General features: G+C 41.7%; 1 protein-coding gene across 1 annotated transcript in view; it reads right to left on the bottom strand.

Annotated features, from left to right (window-relative positions):
• xrcc5 (X-ray repair complementing defective repair in Chinese hamster cells 5) overlaps window positions 1–24,332 on the bottom strand; it is a 94,814-nt gene that overhangs the window by 32,425 nt on the left and 38,057 nt on the right. Inside the window, exons 8-13 of the mRNA XM_060930334.1 lie at window positions 23,712–23,850; window positions 22,782–22,894; window positions 16,098–16,160; window positions 15,725–15,862; window positions 15,524–15,614; window positions 2,685–2,815 (exon numbers count right to left, since the gene is read on the bottom strand). Of these exons, the coding sequence (XP_060786317.1) occupies window positions 2,685–2,815; window positions 15,524–15,614; window positions 15,725–15,862; window positions 16,098–16,160; window positions 22,782–22,894; window positions 23,712–23,850 (675 nt within the window). The remainder of the gene's footprint in view (window positions 1–2,684; window positions 2,816–15,523; window positions 15,615–15,724; window positions 15,863–16,097; window positions 16,161–22,781; window positions 22,895–23,711; window positions 23,851–24,332) is intronic.

Below are 24,332 nucleotides of genomic sequence, written 5' to 3'. Positions count from 1 at the left end.
TTCTTGCTGTGAGGCGGCAGCGCTAACCACTACACCACTGTGCCGCCCCCGCAAGCAGCCATCTCAACTGAATTTCCACTCAACAAATTTCTAGAGCATACAATATATCACATTTTTATAAATACAATAGTGTTCCCTGTTTGCAGACATTACGGTTGACTACCGATCATTGGTATTGAATGTAACTCCTCAAAAGTATTATATTATATTGCCTGGCAAAATGTTCTACCTGTTAACGGATTCTAATAAAATTAAAAAAAATTTTCTAATTTCATGCCAAAGAGAGTCCGACATTGTTATCTTAATGTCCCAATATATAAATACTTCAGCATAATGCTTCAGATGAGACATTGAATAAAATGACATTTATAATTGTATTTAAAACAGTGGAATGATCAATTTTTTTGCCACAATCCCAACAGCACTAATCATAAAATTCTGTTTTTGATCATACTACATGTACATTTGCACTTGCAACACTGAAAAGACTTTGAATTAAAGAAGTACAGCCAGTGTTTGGTATTTCAGTGAATAAAAATCAGACATGTAAAAAGAAACTGAATAAGTTTAACTCACATTTCATGGCACTAATCGGCAAGTTCAACTCCAAGCACAGGTCAACCATCACCGCTTCAGCACGTGTCACGTTCCGTGTCTTTTCATCCACAGATTTCGTAAAAAACTGCTGGATACCCCCAGATTTACTTTCCGCCTGACTCGCCATTTCAGCATACTCCATATGTTTTTTTTTTTTTGTAGTACTTGACATGCCACGTGCAGTCATCGCGACCACCACGAGTGATGTTAATGTCAGTTCTACACAGTTTGCAGTGCGCGTATCCATTGCCCTTTTGACTGGGTGTAATGCACGGCCATTCTACCGTATCGAAAATAGCGCGAACAAATGTGCGCATGTCACACACAGCATGTGTGGTAGGGGTGTGCAAAAATATCGATACGGCGATATATCGCGATACTTTGTCTTCCGATTCAATATCGATACTCAAAATTTGAATATCGATATTTTTTCAAATAATAAAATCATGTTTCAGACGGGTTGTAAATCCAGTACGACTTCCGCACCGCGAGGTGTCGCTGTGCCGCGACCTCAATGCAAAGCACTCTTCGTCTTCTCTTTTTTCCCCGGCGGTTGCAGTGAGGAAAAAAAACAGGCAAGCATGGCTGTTAACATAAACCTAGAGACGCCGCCGAACTTTAAGGCAGATGTTTGGAGGCACTTTTTCCTTTTTCCAAAGGAAAGGAGAAAAAAACAAAAAAACAGGGAGCCGGACAAAGAGAATGCACTTTGCAAAACCTGTTTCGCTCCAATTAAATTAAGATGCCCACTGCACTTTTCAATGTGTTTCAGACAGTGTGTTGTTCCTGCAAAATAAGCACAAGTTAAATGTTCTCAGGTATATGTTCTCAAGTTTACAAAGAACAAATTGATATTAGTGTTAGCACTGAAATGTATGCGCAGTCTGCAGTGCAAGTTTTAAGTTTTCATAAAACAATTTGATTCTGCTTGTTAAGCAGCACTGATGTGTCCATGCTTACAGAAAAGTTGAGAATACTAGCACAGAAATGGGAATTTTCTGTATGTTGTAGTGAAGCAACTCTTGGTTTTGCCAGCAGTGGAATAGAGACAAATATATGTCTGGCAAGAGTGTGTAGTCATGTATGTGAAATGTAATTTTACAGTGGTCAATAAATTCTGATTTTCTTCAGTGACACAGATATCGTGATGTGGTTGAAATTTCTTGCAATATATCGATTATCGCAGAATCGCTGTACCGTGATATTATCGTTATCATGGGCAAAATATCGCCATAGTATCGTATCGTGAGGTATCTGGTGATACCCAGCCCTAATGTGTGGTTGTCGTAAAAATAAATAGCCTCGCAGTGAATCGCGCATGGATTGAAAAAGTCGCTTGGACATTTAAAAACAACTCACTGGAATTTTTTAAGACTTTATAATAATTCCGTACAGAATAACACTGTTTGCCGGAACATCGTATTTACGTAACTTTTCCGTACAAAATACGGCCAATCCGTACTAGTAGGCATCTCTGTTATAATGACCGTCGATTTTAACCTGAGGAAAAAAAAAAAAAAGCCATATAATAAACTCCTTACTAACCTCGCTTGCGAGGGCTTTACGGGAAAATATCAGACCGAGGTCTTGACAGTACGGACCGAGCCGGTCAAGCTCTCGGTCTGATATTTTCCCGTAAAGCCCTCGCAAGCGAGGTTAATAAGGAGTTAGTTATTTGCACCGAACTGAATTGAAGTCCCTTAAATGAAATTCAAAAGTGTACATCAGTGACTATTCAAAGCCATTCTCGCTGTCTCGATCAAACACCATGGCTATAAATTACAGGTTAACCAAAACACATTTAAGTACATGGCATTCTTTCTTTCAAGGTTATGGCTCAATTTTCTCTCAACAGATTGATCATCAGCTGTATCCTTGGGCTAAGCTAAATAGATGAAATTCTTTTGAGACTGAAATATGGATCAAGTTGTGGTCATATTTAAAAAAAAAAAAAAAACAAACAAAAAAAATATAGATATCCGTGACTAACCGCAAGCACAGCAGTTTCCTGCTCTGCCCTCTGGCTGATTTCAGGCAATATCCTGCACAAAGCGAACTTTTAAATAAGCTGTGTGTGGATCTCTTACTTGGAAGAGTCTCTGAAACTGAGGGTTGGGGATTTTGTTGACTTTGAATATATCCTCCATCTCTCCATCTTCACCCTCCTCCACCAGCATCATCGAGGTGATGAGATTGTCCACTGCTGACAGCTGAGCCTCTGGGTAAAGACACACAGAACTGCATTTATGAAAAGGCTCAGGACAATTTTGACAGGCAACAAAGGCGATCGATGTTTTACGCTTCCTACATCTTTTCATGTTTATACAAGAGTGTTCTGAGAGCACAATATCCCCCGCTGGCAACTGTGCCATAACTCTGGTAAGATGCGACTGAAATGAACAAAATTACAATCTGTGTATATGGGTCCGTCTCAGAAACTGGGTACTGTGGGGGTAGCCCACTAAATATACTCCGTCAATAAACTATATGGTTTTGAATGGTGATGTTGGTTTTAATTTGAAATAAAATGATGAAAGAAATAATACAGATAAAACTAAATCTTTGATGTGAATACTCTATTCAGAATTTGGCAAAAATTCTGCAAATTTGTGGAAAAATGGCGGCTTGATCTGGGACATGATAAACAGTCGACTACATCGCATTCCCTTAAAAAGGTTGTAGTCCACTGAAAAGTCTACAGTTATCACTAATTGTATTTTAAGTTGTAACTTTATACACCTAAGGATTGGTGCGCTCACAGAATAATCATAACCGTAATAAAACATCATGCAAAATATTTGATCACCGTCGTAACTCCATTTTCCGCATACCCAAAACCGTGTTTTGATCTAAACGGAAAGCCTCAGGGTCGAGGTCACTACCTCACCAAAAGTAGCAACTTAAAATCACTATGCCATGTAAAAATTTAGTTATTAATCTGCGATTTTGTTTTTTAAAACGAAAGCTGAAAGTTTGGTATAGAATATGTTCCTTACAGAATATGTTACGATGGTAGCTGGTCTTGTATGAATTTTTGAGCTATAAAATGAGTTGTGGTCTATTTTTTACCGTAGCGTGTTATTTGTGTGCGGGGAAGGACACACATTAACAATTTGCATGTGTAGAATGGAATTTTCCACTCCAACAGTTAGAAGTTGATCGTGCTTCCATTTGCGGTCTCTCTGTTACGCGGGTGATCTGTTCGGACGTTATCACTGAAAAGGTGAGTTTTGAGAGTTTTATTTTGTTTTAGTCTTGCAGTATAAGGCAATAGAATGTTTCTTTTTCATCTTACTTTCATATTTCGTAGTGTTTGCGTATTTTTGGCCAATATTTTGCAACCATGGTCAATTTCGATCAAACTTTTGATAGAATCTACGGCCAGTCATTTTGCCCCGCCCCCGCCGCGCACTCCGTCCGGTGCGGTAGTGATGTCCCGTTGCTCGCGCACCGCAGCAGAGACCCGCGCGACCTTCAGCCGGTACAGTCGCTGTTCTTTTACCACCGCCGTTATTCTCATCTTTCCGGTGTGTTCTTGATTTTTCCATTGTGTCCTATTTCGCCATATCAAATACCCAAAATGTATCATATTATTCATATTTAAGTGAATAATCAATTCAGTCATCATCACTCAGCATTTTTAACCCAAGCAATCAAAAAGAGGAAATTTATTCAATATTTTCACTCATCTGTGAAGGAGGGGCTTTAATTCTTCATGATGGAGTTATTTTATATGGAAATCAATTTTACAAGTGGAGGCCAGATAAAGCAAGATGCTATCTTTATTCTTATTAAACATGACAAAAGAAACATTGAGTGTTAGGTAAATGCAAAAAAAAAAATAAAATTAGAAAATTTATTTTTTGACCGTAATGTCCCAAATGAGAGACCAGTTTCTGAGACGGACCCATTACTGACATATAACAAAGAACCCTGTCAAGTTTCGTGAAATTTCTCCAAAAATTGAGAGAGGCACTGATTTCAGAAGGTGAGCACCCTTCCCAGGATGGACGGACGGACGGACATCAACAGAACATAATCCCCCTTCGGGCCTTTCGGCCAGCGGGGGATAAAAATTGTGAAGGGAGTTGATTTCAGAAAGCAAGCGCACCTTGATGAAATTGCCAAAGTACAAGTTTGTTAATAATCAAGGGCATAACTCTGGGAAAACTTGCCCAAATTAAATGAAATTTCAATATGCGTATAACGGTCATATACAGTGGATATAAAAAGTCTACACACCCCGTTAAAATGATAGGTTTTTCTGATGTAAAAAAAATGAGACCACGATAAATAATTTCAAAACTTTTCCCACCTTTAATGTGACCTGTAACCTGTACAATTCAATTGAAAAGCAGCTTATTGTACTTTTTTTTTTAAAAATGTTTTTCCCCCAAACAGATTTGTTTGTGGCAGCACGGTGGTGTAGTGGTTAGTGCTGTCACCTCACAGCAAGAAGGTCTGGGTTCGAGCCCCGTGGCCGGCGAGGGCCTTTCTGTGCGGAGTTTGCATGTTCTCCCCGTGTCCGCGTGGGTTTCCTCCGGGTGCTCCGGTTTCCCCCACAGTCCAAAGACATGCAGGTTAGGTTAACTGGTGACTCTAAATTGACCGTAGGTGTGAATGTGAGTGTGAATGGTTGTCTGTGTCTATGTGTCAGTCCTGTGATGACCTGGCGACTTGTCCAGGGTGTACCCCGCCTTTCGCCCGTAGTCAGCTGGGATAGACTCCAGCTTGCCTGCGACCCTGTAGAACAGGATAAAGTGGCTACAGATAATGAGATGAGATGCGTATTACAGTCATATAACAAGGCCTTTTGCCAAGCTTTGAGAAATTCGTCCAAAAATTGTGAGACGAGTTGATGTCAGAAGGCGAGCACACCTTCATGAAATTGTCAAAGTGTAATTTTGTTAATCAAGGGCTGTAACTCTGGTAAAATGTGACCGAATTGAACGAAATTACAATATGTGTATTACCGACATACAACAAAGAATCCTGCCAAGTTTCATGAAAGGAGCTGATTTCAGAAGGTTAGTACCCTTCCTGGGACGGATGGATGGACGGAAATAGTCACGCCATAATCCCCCTTCGGGCCTTTCGGCCAGCGGGGGATTAAAAAAAAAAACCCAGACCAAGCAACACTTAGATTTAGACACGTCATGATCACGACATTGCCGTTAAAGATTAATAGAGTATAGTACGCTTGCAGCATAAATCCTATGGAATAGTAATACTACACTGACCAGAAATTATTTCTATGGTTATAAAACGCTTCGTGCTGTTTGTTATCGTGAATCATCTGTTTCAGGCATGCTAAGATTTACTTACTCACTCTAAAGCCTCCACAATCGAGAAAACAACAGCAGTTACTATTGTCTTCCCAGGTTCTGTAAATCCAGTGGCGCATAGATCTTTATTTGTAATTCTTGCAATTTTAACAATTTGTTTTACTGGATTCTCCGTTTTCATTTAAAATGGCCTCTCATAAACAGTGTCCCCATTTTATCCATCAATAATAGCACCAGGATACTCCAGACCTGTTCTTAACACACAACACAGTTTTGCATGGTATATAGCTGTCGAAGGGTAATGATTAAGAGTCTGGTCCCACAACACCGATAACTATACCTATAACTACAACTCTGACTACACCTCTGCCTGAATTTAGTTCCAGTCTGGAGCAGAAACACCACCACTATAATCCTGACTGTAATATCGCTCGGTCCTGCCACTCAGGGAAATAAACGCATGCTACTTAGGAATGGTCATGGAAGTTTTTTCCAAGTAGTCGCACATTATTCCGGGTCATACTGTACAGCTTGAGCTTCAAAACAACCCATGCACACACTCCGGTGGTTCTAAATACGGATAGGTCACGGATTACGGAAATATAATAGCGGAGCTCCCAGCGGAGCACCATACCTAAGAAAAAAATGGAAAACCCATCAAGTCGATTTTTTGTGGTTTGTCCGTGTCCGACCAGTCATACACACCGCCTAGTGGCCAGCGTTAGTAATTACCAGTCATACACACCGCCTAGTGGCCAGCGTTAGTAATTACCAGTCATACACACCGCCTAGTGGCCAGTGCAAGTAAATGCCAGGTCATATACACCGCCTAGTGGCCAGTGCTAGTAACTGCCAGTCATACACACCGCCTAGTGGCCAGTGCTAGTAACTGCCACACCGCCTAGTGGCCAGTGCTAGTAACTGCCAGTCATACACACCGCCTAGTGGCCAGTGCTAGTAACTGCCAGTCATACACACCGCCTAGTGGCCAGTGCTAGTAATTACCAGTCATACACACCGCCTAGTGGTCAGTGTTAGTAATTACCAGTCATACACACCGCCTAGTGGCCAGTGTTAGTAATTACCAGTCATACACACCGCCGAGTGGCCAGTGTTAGTAATTACCAGTCATACACACCGCCTAGTGGCCAGTGTTAGTAATTACCAGGTCATACACACCGCCGAGTGGTCAGTGTTAGTAATTACCAGTCATACACACCGCCTAGTGGCCAGTGTTAGTAATTACCAGGTCATACACACCGCCGAGTGGTCAGTGTTAGTAATTACCAGTCATACACACCGCCTAGTGGTCAGTGTTAGTAATTACCAGTCATACACACCGCCTAGTGGCCAGTGTTAGTAATTACCAGGTCATACACACCGCCGAGTGGCCAGTGTTAGTAATTACCAGTCATACACACCGCCTAGTGGCCAGTGTTAGTAATTACCAGGTCATACACACCGCCGAGTGGTCAGTGTTAGTAATTACCAGTCATACACACCGCCTAGTGGTCAGTGTTAGTAATTACCAGTCACACACACTGCCTAGTGGCCAGTGCTAGCCAGTAAAGAAGTAAAACAAAAGAGACTGGCTATGACATAAGAAAATTCTACAACCCAGAAACAGATGGGAGCTCCGCTTTTAGGCAGTGCCTAAATCGATATATTAAATAAAAAAGGATACAAAATACGGAGTGGTTACGGATTTTAATACGGATGCGTCATGGATGTCTCAGTGTATTACAGATCAGTTACTGATTTCATCCGGATGATGCATCATGGATAAAAAATTAATTAGTCTAAAACAATTAAAATGTTTGGACTGGCAAAGTTCATAATTAAAATATCTTACCTGCATTTATATGTTGACTTTATTAATTTACTATTGATATTTCACGGAAAACCACGTCTGTGAATAAAAGATCCGTGCTTTGTATTATTTTTTTTTTCCGTGAATCCGTATTCCATGACTTCATGATGCAAAAAGGATGTACAAAAGATACCTGGGGAAAAACAGCACGTGCTCCGAGAACGTCACATGTAAACAATTACCTGATTGGTCAGATGTTTTATCGGATCAGATTTTTCCACGCCTGGAAAAATTGCTCTAGAAGCAATCGCAGCAATATGGATAAACCCAGGCCTGGACTATAGGGATCGTTATCGGTCTGGTGTGAGCACTGACCACATAAACTGCAGGGGACCGATTTATTTATAGTTATAGTTATCTGTATTGTGGGTCCAGGCTTTTAAAATTGCACAATATGGTTTCACCCAAAAAAGGACGAGGTCCCTTTCAAGTTTTCTTCCTCATGCTCTCTCAGGGAGTTTTCCTTGTCACTGTTGTCTCTCGCCTGCTCATTAAAACATTTAAACCTACACCAAGGTTTGTGAAAGCTGCTTCAGGACAATCAAAGCAATCAAAGTTCTTCCCACACCATGTGGCGCATAGGGCGGTGCCGATCCGTAGCCCTCAGCCTCTCGCCTATTACATAGCTAGGGTTACAGTGGGGGCGTGTCCTCTGGTAACCGCGAGAGTTTGACTCCCCACTCGCATCTGTATTGCAGCGTGCCTTGCCAGACGGCAGTAGGTACCATTTTTATGATGGCCTTTGGTACGACCCGACCGTGAGTAGAACTCGCGATCTCCCGATCGAGAGACGGGCACACTAACCACTAGGCCAACTCGCGGTATATACCTTCAGGACAATATCTACTGTTCCAAGTGTTACACCAGTGGTGCCAACAAGAAAATCCGAGCAGGCAGCGAGAAAAATGGATTTGTACCACAAACACCATCGCATATATTGTTGGATAAGATGAAGTCTACGTAAAGCAAAAGAAAATCACAGCGAGAAGCAAATTAATCTCTTTCATATCCTGCATCCTTTCCTCTCCAGTTAATTTTTCAAAAGGAGAACTGTATTTGCTTTAGTTCTGATCACTAGCTGAGAAAGCTGAAAAGGGTAACTTTCACATTCCCAGATCAACATAGCAAGGGGTCAAAAATCACAAGATCAACTGCGAGCTACTGCTTACAGTGCCCTCCACAATTATTGGCACTACTTGTAAAGATTAATAAAAAGGGTTAGAAAAAAAAAAATCCATCTTTTGGTGAAGTAGCTTCATCTCACACTGAATAAATGAGGAAAAAATCCAACCTTTAATTGAAACAAATTTATTCAGAGAGAAAAAAAAATCCATCAAGAAATAATTCTTTTCATCAAAAACACATGCCACTATTATTGGCACCCCTGGAAATTATAGTGAGCACAATGTAACTGAAGCATGTTTCCCATTTAAATTGCATGTTTTTGAGTTGATCGGAGTGTGTAGGAACTTTCAAACTGCAATCCATGACTTCCTGATTAACTGGGGAACAAATATGAGGTGACACAGTGGCCAAATTCCCTTAGTCATCCATCAACATGGGAAAGATAAGAAAACACACAAACCAAATGAGGGAGAAGTGTGTTGACCTTCATAAGTCAGGGAATGGTTACTGAAAGAAAAAAAAAAACTACTCACCTGAAAATGTCAATTTCTACTGTTAGGGCAATAATAAAAAAGTGAACATCAAACGGAACTGTTAGAAACTTTCCTGGAAGAGGAACCAAGATTATTTTTGCCCCATGTACAGTAAAGAGGAGGGTAAGAGAGGCAAAAAAAAAAATCCCCAAGGATCACTGTTGGTGAATTACAAGAAAAAAGTAAAATCTTGGGGTTTCCAAGTCTCCAAAACTACCATAAGATGCCACCTCCATGCCAACAGATTATTTGGAAGGTATGCAAGAAAAAAAAAAAAAAAAAGACTCCTTTTAGTTAACAACAAATGTAAGCACCTCAAGTTTGCTACTACAACTTTGATTGGAACCGTGTTCTCTGGCCTGATGAAACAAAAATGGAGCTTTTTGGCGATAAACACTCAAGGTGGGTTTGGTGTCAAAAGAAGGATGTCTATAATGAAAAGAACCCGATCCCAACTGTAAAATTTGGTGGAAGTTCGATGATGTTTTGGGGCTGTTTTTCCTTCAAAGGCCCTGGAAACCTTGTTAGGGTACATCATCATGGACTCCATGAAATACCAGGACATTTTAAATCAGAATCTGGCTGCTTCTGCCAGGAAACTAAAACTGGGTCATCATTAGCTCTTCCAGCAGGACAATGATCCGAAGCATATCTCCAAATCAACACCAAAATGGTTAGCTGACCACAGAATCAAGCTTCTGCCATGGTCATCTCATGCCCCTTTTCCACCAAAGCAGTTCCAGGGCTGGTTCGGGGCCAGTGCTTAGTTTAGAACCGGGCTTTCTGTTTCCACTGACAAAGAACTGGCTCTGGGGCCAGAAAAACCGGTTCCAGGCTAGCACCAACTCTCTGCTGGGCCAGAGGAAAGAACCACTTATGTCAGTGGGGGGGCGGAGTTGTTAAGACCAACAACAATAACAAGACCGCGAAAGATCGCCATTTTTAAGCAACGAGAAGCAGCAGCTGTACAAACACGAAGTCATCCATTATTATTGTTGTTGCTACTGCTTCTTCCGTGTTGTTTTTGCTTCGATATTCGCGCCAAGGTTTATGCAAACGTAGCGACGTAACTGATGTATACAGCGACGTAATGACGTATACAACGACGTAATGACGTGGCTTCCCTTAGCACCGCGAGCTATGGAAAAGCAAACTGGTTATCAGTTGGCTCGCAAGTTGAACGAGTTGTGAACCAGCACCAGCCCTGGAACTGATTTGGTGGAAAAGGGGTATCAGTCTCCTGACCTGAACCCCATTGAAATCCTGTGGGGTGAGCTGAAGAGGAGAGGGCCTAGGAGCCTTCTGTATCTCTAACCTTATTAAATATTACAGGACAGACTCAGTGCTGTTTTAGTGGCAAAGGGAGGTTGTACACAGTCTTGAATGCAGGGGTGCCAATAATAGTGGCAGATGTATTTTCGTTGAAAATAATTATTTCTTGATAGGGAATTTGTTTTTCTCTGAAAAAAATTTTCAACTAAAGCTTTGGCTTTTTCCCAATTTTCAGTGAGAGATGAAGTTATTTCAAGAAAAAGTGGATTTTTCCCCGAAACCTTTTACAAGTCTTTAAAAGGGGTGCCAATAATTGTGGAGGGCACTGTACGCATCCGCCCGCTCTCGCTTATATCAGAACGCAAGCAATCGAAAGAATAGGACGCTTATTATGAACGTTGACTTCAACAAATGAAACGAGTAAGTAAAGAGCAGTGTCTCTCCCCAGGGATTTCAAACAGCATCCTGGGAAACTGCCATTTTGAAATCGCATTTCGCTTCTTCAAACAGCGTCAAAATCCACCCGATATGTTTCGTAAATACATTCAGTCGGTAAACAAGAAGTCGGCGCACGACAGACCTGAAAACGGTATACACGCTACAGAACCCCAAGCTGAAGCTCGGTACCAAATATCAAGCAGGTGTGATTTTGAGTTGCTGAGAAAAGTGTTACGAAAATTTTGTAAATCCGTGCTATACGTTTCATAAATACATTTCGTCGGTAAACAGGAAGTTGACGTGCGACAGACCTGAAAATGGTATACACGGTATAGAACCCCAAGCTGAAGTTCGGCACCAAGTGACTATGATTTGTGGTCGCTGAGAAATACCCCTTTTCCACCAAATCAGTTCCAGGGCTGGTTCGGGGCCAGTGCTGGTGCTGGTTCACAACTCGTTCAACTTGCGAGCCAGCTGAGAACCAGTTTGCTTTTCCATAGCTCGGGGTGCTAAGGGGAGCTACGTCATTACGTCGCTGTATACATCAGTTACGTCGCTACGTTTGCATAAACCTTGGCGCGAATATCAAAGCAAAAACAACACGGAAGAAGCAGCAACAAGAACAATAATAATAATGGATGACTTCGCGTTTGTACAGCTGCTGCTTCTCGTCGCTTAAAAATGGCGATCTTTCGCGGTCTTGTTATTGTTGTTGGTCTTAACAACTCCGCCCCCCCGCTGACGTAAGCGGTTCTTTCCTCTGGCCCAGCAGAGAGTTGGTGCTAGCCTGGAACCGTTTTTTCTGGCCCCAGAGCCAGTTCTTTGTCAGTGGAAACAGAAAACCCGGTTCCAAACTAAGCACTGGCCCCGAACCAGCCCTGGAACTGCTTTGGTGGAAAAGGGGCAAAAAAGGGTGTTTCAGACAGACGGAGATACGGACAGAGGTACACCGGTATACCCTGCCTCCTTCGGAGTGGGGGTATAATAATAAATGCTGTGACTAAACCATAGGACTTGGCAGCTCTGACAACCAGTAGTGATGTTATGTTTTGCAACTTGGCCTAAATCAATGTTGCTCCTGTTTACTGTTCACTGCACATAACAAGGGAAGTCAATTTGTTTTGAGGTGTGTGTGTGTTGTGACGTAAACCAGAGGTGCAAATACAACCCCGATTCCAAAAAAGTTGGGATAAAGTACAAATTGTAAATAAAAACGGAATGCAATGATGTGGAAGTTTCAAAATTCCATATTTTATTCAGAATAGAACATAGATGATATATCAAATGTTTAAACTGAGAAAATGTAGCATTTAAAGAGAAAAATTAGGTGATTTTAAATTTCATGACAACAACACATCTCAAAAAAGTTGGGACAAGGCCATGTTTATCACTGTGAGACATCCCCTTTTCTCTTTACAACAGTCTGTAAACGTCTGGGGACTGAGGAGACAAGTTGCTCAAGTTTAGGGATAGGAATGTTAACCCATTCTTGTCTAATGTAGGATTCTAGTTGCTCAACTGTCTTAGGTCTTTTTTGTCGTATCTTCCGTTTTATGATGCGCCAGATGTTTTCTATGGGTGAAAGATCTGGACTGCAGGCTGGCCAGTTCAGTACCCGGACCCTTCTTCTACACAGCCATGATGCTGTAATTGATGCAGTATGTGGTTTGGCATTGTCATGTTGGAAAATGCAAGGTCTTCCCTGAAAGAGACGCCGTCTGGATGGGAGCATATGTTGCTCTAGAACCTGGATATACCTTTCAGCATTGATGGTGTCTTTCCAGATGTGTAAGCTGCCCATGCCACACGCACTAATGCAACCCCATACCATCAGAGATGCAGGCTTCTGAACTGAGCGCTGATAACAACTTGGGTCGTCCTTCTCCTCTTTAGTCCGAATGACACGGCGTCCCTGATTTCCATAAAGAACTTCACATTTTGATTCGTCTGACCACAGAACAGTTTTCCACTTTGCCACAGTCCATTTTAAATGAGCCTTGGCCCAGAGAAGACGTCTGCGCTTCTGGATCATGTTTAGATACGGCTTCTTCTTTGAACTATAGAGTTTTAGCTGGCAACGGCGGATGGCACGGTGAATTGTGTTCACAGATAATGTTCTCTGGAAATATTCCTGAGCCCATTTTGTGATTTCCAATACAGAAGCATGCCTGTATGTGATGCAGTGCCGTCTAAGGGCCCGAAGATCACGGGCACCCAGTATGGTTTTCCGGCCTTGACCCTTACGCACAGAGATTCTTCCAGATTCTCTGAATCTTTTGATATTATGCACTGTAGATGATGATATGTTCAAACTCTTTGCAATTTTACACTGTCAAACTCCTTTCTGATATTGCTCCACTATTTGTCGGCGCAGAATTAGGGGGATTGGTGATCCTCTTCCCATCTTTACTTCTGAGAGCCGCTGCCACTCCAAGATGCTCTTTTTATACCCAGTCATGTTAATGACCTATTGCCAATTGACCTAATGAGTTGCAATTTGGTCCTCCAGCTGTTCCTTTTTTGTACCTTTAACTTTTCCAGCCTCTTATTGCCCCTGTCCCAACTTTTTTGAGATGTGTTGCTGTCATGAAATTTCAAATGAGCCAATATCTGGCATGAAATTTCAAAATGTTTCACTTTCGACATTTGATATGTTGTCTATGTTCTATTGTGAATACAATATCAGTTTTTGGGATTTGTAAATTATTGCATTCCGTTTTTATTTACAATTTGTACTTTATCCCAACTTTTTTGGAATCAGGGTTGTACTGCTAACATGAAAATCCTAGCAGGCAGAGGCAGAAAAATGTAAAATGAAAATCATAAATACTCGAGAATACACTGTCTATGGATGAGGTCTATAATTTAATTTTTAATTTTTTTTTCCAGATGTGATCCGAGCAACAGTCGGAAAAATGGCTGCTATGAGTGCTACTTAACAATAAGCAGATACTACATATTTTTATTGACTACAGAGACAATAGCCCTGGTTTCTATTGGCTTACAAGACCAATACACAGGCCAACAACTGCCAGAAGACAATACATGATTGGTTTTGTGTAGGAATGTAAAAACAAGCTCACTCAGATCAAATAACTACGATTAGGTGATTATGTAAGCGTCATGACATGCCTACTCGATTTAGGTTCTAATACATACTGTACCGTATAGCTCATTCCAGAGTAGGTGAATTTCTATTAAAAAACACACCACCACCAACATCCAGGCTTGTAGCACTCGAGTCCAGGACTCGTGCCCTAATTTTAAGGACTCATGACTCGACTCGATCACTGATGACTCGGACTCGTGCATTAACTCCATTCGGACTCGTAAATTGGAGACGAGGACTCGGATTTTTTCTTGATTTTTTTGGTAACATGCCATAATAATTTGGCATAAGATATTTATATCTACGCTAATTTTGTAGGGCGGCACGGTGGTGTAGTGGTTAGCGCTGTCGCCTCACAGCAAGAAGGTCCGGGTTCGAGCCCCGTGGCCGGCGAGGGCCTTTCTGTGCGGAGTTTGCATGTTCTCCCCGTGTCCGCGTGGGTTTCCTCCGGGTGCTCCGGTTTCCCCCACAGTCCAAAGACATGCAGGTTAGGTTAACTGGTGACTCTAAATTGACCGTAGGTGTGAATGTGAGTGTGAATGGTTGTCTGTGTCTATGTGTCAGCCCTGTGATGACCTGGCGACTTGTCCAGGGTGTACCCCGCCTTTCGCCCGTAGTCAGCTGGGATAGGCTCCAGCTTGCCTGCGACCCTGTAGAACAGGATAAAGCAGCTACAGATAATGAGATGAGATGAGGCTAATTTTGTACTAATTTCGTGCAAATGTGTCACACCTGCACACCTTGGCGCGTGCATCAGATAGACTCTCGGGCGTGCTCCGGACAGCACGTGCGCCAAGCGGACTCTCTCATGTGCGCCGTAAATGACTCGCACCTGCACAGAATTAAGGCGCAATCAGCGCACCTGCTGTATATAAAAACCGTGGAAACACACTCAGTTTGCGAAGTATTGAGTTGCGTTGCTGATACATTACCAAGCCTCATTTCCTTGCTTGGTTTCCTGATCCCTGAGTTCTTGTTTCTTGTCTTGGATTCTGCCGAGTCTACGATAGCCTGTTTGTGCCTCTATCGCCTGTTTCACCGTTTTACGATTTTGCCTGCCGTTTTGGATTAAGTCTTCACTTTTATTAATAAACGCACCTTCTGCACTTACATCCGTCTCCCAACCGTCAAACGGTGCAGATGGAGACTTGTTCTCGGACTCCATTTTTTTTTAACGACTTGGACACTGGGGACTTGAGACTGGACTCGAGGTTTAGTGACTCGACTACAACACTGTCACCACCATATAAAATCTCTAGTTTACACAGATCGATTGGATTCCATAACCTCTCACCTGATGGAACAAATTTCTTGTTTTTCTCCAGTGAAGGGAAAGTGAACTGACGGAGGTCCTCCATGTACGGCAACTGCACATACACCAAGCACTGAGGAATGGAGGAAGGAAGGAAGGAAGGAAGGAAGGAAGGACAGTGACTCCAGGGTGACACACACACACAGCATGAGGCATGTTTCTGTATGACTCAGACCCACAGACCTCGTATTTATCTTTGACGCAAGGGAAAGCTGCTCCGACTTGTGGGTTGCTGCGGCGGTCGTAAGCATAACGAACAATAGCCACCATCTTCAGACTGTCCAGAGCATGAATCAGAGCGGAGAGTGCAACAGCTGCATGCTGAAAACACACACACACACACAAAATAACCCAATGACATTTATATTTGCCAACAGCACGTAGTTTTGCCAAGACAACCAGGACTGGCTTTAAATGCGACTGATCAAAAAAAAAAAAACATGTAGGCTCTTTTCACTCTTTTCAAAATGTCTCCTAATTAACCTTAGTGCATAATCTGTGTCAGGAAAAAGTGTGTCATAACAACAACGGCACTGCTACACCACGCTACACTCACCTCATCATCTTTGGCAGCAAAAACCTTAACGATCTGCTGGCCCATGAAATGATGGCGATAAATCTGTACGAAATAAAATACGCATTACAACAGGTCCTAATATTATATAAATAAACCACACCCCAGATGTAGAACATTTGGTTTTGTGAATTAATCAGCCAAGCACAATGCATAATGGAGCGACTGGCACTTTTGTTCTTCCAAATTTGAACACTGAAGTTGCTGAATTCAGAAAGTGTACTGCATACACAGCGCCCTCCAGTTATTGGCACCCCTGGTTAAGATGTGTTAAAAGCCTTAAAATAAATTCAATTTTTATTGCAGAAGCGTAATCTCACACTGAAAATTGTAGAAAAATGTAACCTTTAACTCAAATGAATTAAAAATAAAAATTAAAAAAAATCCCTGACTAAGAAATAATTATTTTTCATAAAATCACCTGTTCCACAATTATTGGCACCCATAATTCCTAGAAAATAAATGTAATTGAAGCATTTCTGTCATTTCTACTGTAGTTTATAAAGTTGATCAGAGTATCTAGGAACCTTCAATTAGTAATACATCACATCCTGTTTCCCTGGGGTATACAGTTAGGTCCATATATATTTGGACACTGACACAAATTTTATTTTATTTTTTTTTTACCTGTTTACTGAAAAATATTCAAGTTATAGTTATATAATGGACATGGACATAAAGTCCAGACTTTCAGCTTTCATTTGAGGGTATCCACATTAAAATTGGATGAAGGGTTTAGGAGTTTCAGCTCCTTAACATGTGCCACCCTGTTTTTAAAGGGACCAAAAGTAATTGGACAACTGATTCAAAGGCTATTTCATGGGCAGGTGTGGGAAATTCCTTCGTTATGTCATTCTCAATTAAGCAGATAAAAGGCCTGGAGTTGATTTGAGGTGTGGTGCTTGCATTTGGAAGATTTTGCTGTGAAGAAAACATGCGGTCAAAGGAGCTCTCCATGCAGGCGAAACAAGCCATCCTTAAGCTGCGAAAACAGAAAAAAACCCATCCGAGAAATTGCTACAATATTAGGAGTGGCAAAAGCTACAGTTTAGTACATCCTGAGAAAGAAAGAAAGAAAGAAAGAAAGAAAGCACTGGTGAACTCATCAATGCAAAAAGACCTGGACGCCCACAGAAGACAACAGTGGCAGGGGTGATAGCGTTCCGGCGCGCTGCGCTGGATTTCCGGCGCGCCGTGGCTGGGGAAAAAAAAAAAATCTAGTTCGCCCATTGTCCTGTGTCATTCTGAGATGCGCAGATAGACAGTAAATGGAATTCGGAATTCCCTTTACTGTCTATCTGCGCATCTCAGAATGACACAGGACAATGGGCGAACTAGATTTTTTTTTTTTTTCCCCAGCCACGGCGCCGGAACGCTATCACCCCTGCAGTGGTGGATGATTGCAGAATAATTTCCATGGTGAAGAGAAACCCCTTCACAACAGCCAACCAAGTGAACAACACTCTCCAGGAGGTCGGCGTATCAATATCCAAATCTACCATAAAGAGAAGACTGCATGAAAGTAAATACAGAGGGTTCACTGCATGGTGCAAGCCACTCATAAGCCTCAAGAATAAAAAGGCTAGATTGGACTTTGCTAAAAAACATCTAATACCCCTTTTCCACCAAATCAGTTCCAGGGCTGGTTCGGGGCCAGTGCTGGTGCTGGTTCACAACTCGTTCAACTTGCGAGCCAGCTGAGAACCAGTTTGCTTTTCCATAGCTCGCAGTGCTAAGGGAAGCCACGTCATTACGTCGCTGTATACGTCAGTTACGTTGCTACGTTTGCATAAACCTTGGCGCGAATATCGAAGCAAAAACAACACGGAAGAAGCAGCAGCAGCAGCAGCAACAACAACAATAATAATGGATGACTTCGCGTTTGTACAGCTGCTGCTTCTCGTCGCTTAAAAATGGCGATCTTTCGCGGTCTTGTTATTGTTGTCGGTCTTAACAACTCTGCCCCCCGCTGACGCAAGCGGTTCTTTCCTCTGGCCCAGCAAAGAGTTGGTGCTAGCCTGGAACTGGTTTTTCTGGCCCCAGAGCCAGTTCTTTGTCAGTGGAAACAGAAAACCCGATTCCAAACTAAGCACTGGCCCCGAACCAGCCCTGGAACTGCTTTGGTGGAAAAGGGGCATGAAAAAGCCAGCACAGTTCTGGAAGAACATTCTTTGGACAGATGAAACCAAGATCAACCTCTACCAGAATGATGGAAAGAAAAAAAAAAAAAAAAGTATGGCGAAGGTGTGGTACAGCTCATGATCCAAAGCATACCACATCATCTGTAAAACATAGCGGAGGCAGTGTGATGGCTTGGGCATGCATGGCTGCCAGTGGCACTGGGTCACTAGTGTTTATTGATGATGTGACACAGGACAGAAGCAGCCGGATGAATTCTGAGGTATTCAGAGACATACTGTGTGCTCAAATCCAGCCAAACTGATTGGTCGGCGTTTCATAATACAGATGGACAATGACCCAAAACGTAAAGCCAAAGCAACCCAGGAGTTTATTAAAGCAAAGAAGTGGAATATTCTTGAATGGCCAAGTCAGTCACCTGATCTAAACCCAATTGAGCATGCATTTCACTTGTTAAAGACTAAACTTCAGACAGAAAGGCCCACAAACAAACAGCAACTGAAAACCGCTGCAGTAAAGGCCTGGCAGAGCATTAAAAAGGAGGAAACACAGCGTCTGGTGATGTCCATGAGTTCAAGACTTCAGGCAGTCGTTGCCAACAAAGGGTTTTCAACCAAGTATTAGAAATGAACATTTTATTTACAATTATTTAATTTGTCCAATGACTTTTGAGCCCCTGAAATGAAGGGATTGTGTTTAAAAAATGCTTTAGTTCCTCACATTTTTATGCAATCATTTTGTTCAACCCACTGAATTAAAGCTGAAAGTCTGAACTTCAACTGCATCTGAATTGTTTTGTTCAAAATTCATTGTGGTAATGTACAGAACCAAAATTAGAAAAATGTCTCTGTCCAAATATTTATGGACCTAACTGTAAATATGATGTGACACAGAGGCCTATTTCTCTTATCCACTCTTCAACATGGGAAAGACAAGAGAACACACCATTCAAGTAAGGCAGATGTGTGTTGACCTTCATAAGTCAAGCAATGGCTACAAGAAAATAGCCGCTCGCCTACACCGGCCCATATCTACAGTCAGAGGAATCATCAAGACGTTTAAAACAACTGGAACAGTGGCAAACAAACCTGGACGAGGATGCAGGTTTATCTTGCCACCACGCACAGTGAGGAGGATGGTAAGAGAAGAGCAATTCCAGCGTTATGGACGTGACACTTGAACTCAAAATGGCAACAAATGACCCAGTGCATGTTTTATTGTCTCCCAGTATTTAAACAGGTGTTGCATATTTTAAGGCTGTACCATACTGGAGAAGTGATAGAACAAGAACAATTCCCATAGTACATCTAGGGCATGCCAGAAAACGCCAATAAAAGATGCATTATGGACGTGACAGAAAAAGTATCACTTTTCTTGGGTGACTGTACATTTTTATCAAACTCTGTGAAATTGTAAACCTAATGTCGAAATGGAGATATCCGTTTGATAGAGGGGTCCAAGGTGAATATTAAAAAATCTTTGTTTAAAATATTTTGTATTTCATGCAGAGTTTCGGAAGGAAAAGTCAGCGTTATGGATGTGATGAAATTCCGTTACGGATGTGACGCGTCTGAAATAGACATGGCGTATGTTTAGAAAATCAGCAATTTAACCACCATAACCCTTTGAAAAACTCTCTAAATATCAGCTAAAACTATCAAAGTTCTTCAATAATATTTAGGATGGCTATTGTTCTGCTGTTTTGTGGATTTTTGCATACGTTTCTGTGGCTTGTGGCAATAATACAGAATTGTATATGATCAAAGTTGATTTTAGCTTGGGGTTTACATTATAAGAAAGAAAGACTGACAGTGACATATTAGGTTGGTTACAAATTGGTTCAACTTATTCACATCTGTAAAATACAGGCCTAGGTGAGATCTCTGGGAGTGGTTTTGATGTATTACATGTTGCTTTATTTTTGCATGGTGAGGTTGACATGTACATGGAATTGCCCATAAGTAAAAAGTTCTCCAAAGCTCACTGTTAGAGAATTGCATCAAAGAGTAGCATCTTGGGGTCACAAAGTCTCCATAACAACCATCAGGCGCTATCTACATGCCAACAAGCTGTTTAGGAGGCATGCACGGAAAAAGCCTTTTCTCACAAGCATAAACACAAACGTCTGGAGTTCGCTAAGCGGTACTGGGATCGTGTGCTTTGGTCAGATGAGACCAAGATAGAGTTTTTTGGCAACAAACACTAAGTGGGTCTGGCGTAACACAAAAAACGAGTATGCAGAAAAGCACCTCATGCCCACTGTGAAGTATGGGGGAGGATCGGTGATGCTGCGGGCCTGTTTCTCTTCCAAAGGCCCCGGGAACCTTGTTAGGGTGCACGGCATCATGAACTCTTTGAAATACCAGGACATTTTAAATCAAAATCTGGTGTCCTCTGCCCGAAAGCTGAAGATGGGTCGTCACTAGGGTTGGGCGGTATCCAAATTTTGATACCTTTAAACTGTCTCTGTGTTTTCCCGGGGTATACGGTATTACCGAGAAAAAAATATTTTGTTTCGGCCTACTGTGTAACGTGCGCCTATGCCTCAAATGTACTATTTAAAAGCAGCATAGCGAATTGTGTGCATTGTGGTATGGATTAAGCAGCAAAGCGAATTTTGTGCATTGATGAATGGATTAAGAGATATTTCAAAGCATCACGTAACTCTTCCTTCATCTTGAAAATAGCATTCAACTGTCGTTTACACGTCTGCGTTGAAACGCCATTTGCAGCACTATTTCACCTACTCCATCAAAAAAAAGTACACGATGAGCAGGATCATACCCTTTCAAGCATGGGAAATAAAAAAAAGAAAAAGAATCAACCAACACCCAAGTCCGTTTAGACTGCGCGATAAACCATATTCTTCAGCGCAAATGAGGCGAACCTAATTCAAATGCGTGATAGCTGCACAAGGCAAAATCATATGGGCCCACGTCATGCCATGGCGGGGAAATTAATAATCAAATGGCCTTACCTTGCTTAAAACGTTGTCTTGATCACATAACTCCTTACAATTATTCCACTTAAATCCATACAGTTTAACACACCCAACAAAGATAGCAAGCGCATTGCTAATTCCCACCAGAAACCGAACAGTTTACGCTACGATGTTTTCTTCCGTTTCTTCAGTAGATGACATTTCAAACGTTTATTACCCACATCCCAAATGTCATACGTTATATTATTTTACCTTGTTGTTACTCATGTAACCTACTCAAAACACAACTCATTGGAGAGATCTCGTGGAAGTGGAGTACCCCAGGCTATGGTGTGCCTTAGGGGACATATTAGATTTTTCGTTTGGTTTGAAACCAAAATACTGCCACACTGCCGATGTTGTATTTTTTTTTTGCCACTAACTCGTTATCTTGACTTGCCATCTTTCAACCGCGGTCTCAGTCTCTTTTTTTTTTTTTAGATAGGACAGTATAGAGAGACAGGAAATGAGCGGGGGAGAGAGAGACGGGATCGGGAAATAACCTCGGGTCGGAATCGAACCCGGGTCCCCGGATTTATGGTACGGTGCCTTAGCCATCTGAGCCATGACACCCCCGGTCTCAGTCTCTTGCGAAGCTTTCTGTCAGACTCCAAATGTCACGCAGGGTTGCCATGGTAACGACAAACAACCCTGCACGCGATGAGAACTTCTTTAGGAAATTGATAGAATTAGTGAAAATACGATCACACAGTTATTCGGGATGATCTTCAATTTATTATTTTATATTATGACTTCATGTACTCCATATTTATTTAGATATTATATATTTTTTTAAAATGACGGTAATGAGACCGATACCGTTGGTACTTTTGGATACCTCGGGATACCTTCTTACCGTAATACCGCCCAACCCTAGTCGTCACTGGGTCTTTCAGCAAGATAATGACCCTAAACATGTGGCCAAATCTACACAAAAATGGTTCACCAGACACAAAATCAAGCTCCTCCCATGGCCATCTCAGTCCCCAGACCTCAACCCAATTGAAAACCTGTGGGGTGAGCTGAAGAGGAGAGTGCATAGGAGAGGACCCAGGACGATTTAGAGAGATTGTGCAAAGAGGAATGGTCGAATATCCCTCTCTCTGTATTCTCCCATCTTGTGAAATGTTATAGAAGATTAAGTGCTGTCTTGTTCGCAAAAAGGGGTTATACAAAAGTATTAACATCAGAGGTGCCAATAATTGTGGCACACATGATTTCATGTAAAATAATTATTTCTTAATATGGGATTTTTTTTCACACTGAATAAATGCACTTGAATTAAAGGTTGGATTTTTTTGCATTGTTGTCCTATATTATTTTTTTTTTAAAAATGAATTTATTAGAAGCCTAAGAAAATATCTTAACGAGGGTTGCCGATAATCGTGGAGGGCGCTGTATTTCGTCCTTAAAATAAAAGGACGGCTATTACGCTGATCTGAGGTCAGATTTGTTTAACGGGATGGCAGGGAGCCACTGCGGCGTCTCATGAACGTTTATTAATAGGTTTACAGAGAAAGTGCTCCATCTAATGGCCGGCAACTCACCAGCTCCTGCTTGGTAAAGCCAAGCACAGCGAAGCTTTTTCCATCGGACTTATACTTCATCTGCTCTTGGTCCACTTTGGAGAACGGGACGATGTCACTCCCGTAACGAAACCCTAACAGGAAGGAGAGAGGAAAAAGAACACGGCTTAATTAGTTACTACCGAAGCACACACTGATTATGCAAATGTACAGATGAAATTACAATACAACTTCTGTTATTAAGATCATCCCAGTGTCTGAAATCGCTCACTCGTTCACTACTCCCTACATAGGGAATTACTACATAGAGGACTATATAGTGAGCTCATTGGCAGGTAAAATGGAAAAGAAAAAAAAAAAAAACGCTTTCGGACTCTAGTCCGTCGCGCTGGTATTTACGTCATTACTGTCGCACAATTAAAACGTGCCAGATCAGTCGGCTGGTGGGTTTTCAAAAATAATAAATACATCCATGTGCTTTTGTGATAAATCCATATTATACTGAGCGTATTTCCCACATTAATCAATACAAAGGACCTGCAGCTTTCAGTTCTTTTAAATCAAGGCTGAATCCTTTCTTTCTTCTTTGCCGCTGCCTTTTATTAAATCAAATTTGACGCTTTTGATTTGATTTCTTTCAGCACGACCGCAATGCATGATGGGATATATTGCTTGGTTAGTGACCATTAGTACAAAAGTACACTACTTTTCGTGATGCATTGTGGGGTACTTTGAGTGCACTATATAGGGTGTAATCATCCTCACTATCGTTTCGGACAGTGCTACAAAATGGCATCCTCGCTATACTCATATAGTGCCCTATATAATGAACAGGGAGTGATTTCAGACACAGGGCATTTCTTTTTTTTTAACCAAAACTGGATAAATAAGTAAAAAAAAATTCCTAATGAAATAGGGATGGCCCGAAAAACATGAAGAGCCACCTCTCACCCTGAATGACATCATCTTTCTGCACTTCAGTCTCATTGTCATCGTTGAGGCAGTAGACTGTCTCTCTCTTGACATCATCTTTCTGGTGACTCTCAGCATCTACTGTGAGCCAAGTCTTCTTAATCTTCTCCTCACACACCTTTACAGGAGAGAAAAATAACCCAAATTAGGCTCTTTAACAGTGCTCACACACCATGTTTTTGCGTCAGTATTCATCCCTTTGAACCAACCACAATCTGCCTCTAACATCTGAAAGTGCAGGATGATTTTTATTGTAACCAGGCCATTTTTCCCACTTTTCTTTCACACTATTCTGTGCAAACTGTACAGACTGTTGTGTGCAGTGGCAGCTGGTGGTAATTTCTTCTTTAGAGAAGCAGTTTTGGGGCCAAAAGTTTGCCGGTTTGCTTCCCTGGACCTTCCTTCCTTGAGCAAGGCACCTAACCCCTAACTGCTCCAGGTATGTTGTACGTCGCTCTGGATAGTGTGTCTGCTAAATGCAGGGCTCGAAATTAACTTTTTTTATTTGTGTCCCCCAGTGGTCCCGAATTCTGTGTTGTATTGTCCCGAATGGAAGCAATAGTGTCCCCATTTTTTTCCTCTCTGAAATAACCAGTGGTT

Source organism: Neoarius graeffei, chromosome 9 (genome assembly GCF_027579695.1).
Source record: "Neoarius graeffei isolate fNeoGra1 chromosome 9, fNeoGra1.pri, whole genome shotgun sequence".
Taxonomy (NCBI): Eukaryota; Metazoa; Chordata; class Actinopteri; order Siluriformes; family Ariidae; genus Neoarius; species Neoarius graeffei.
This window is presented reverse-complemented; position numbering and strand designations above follow the sequence as displayed.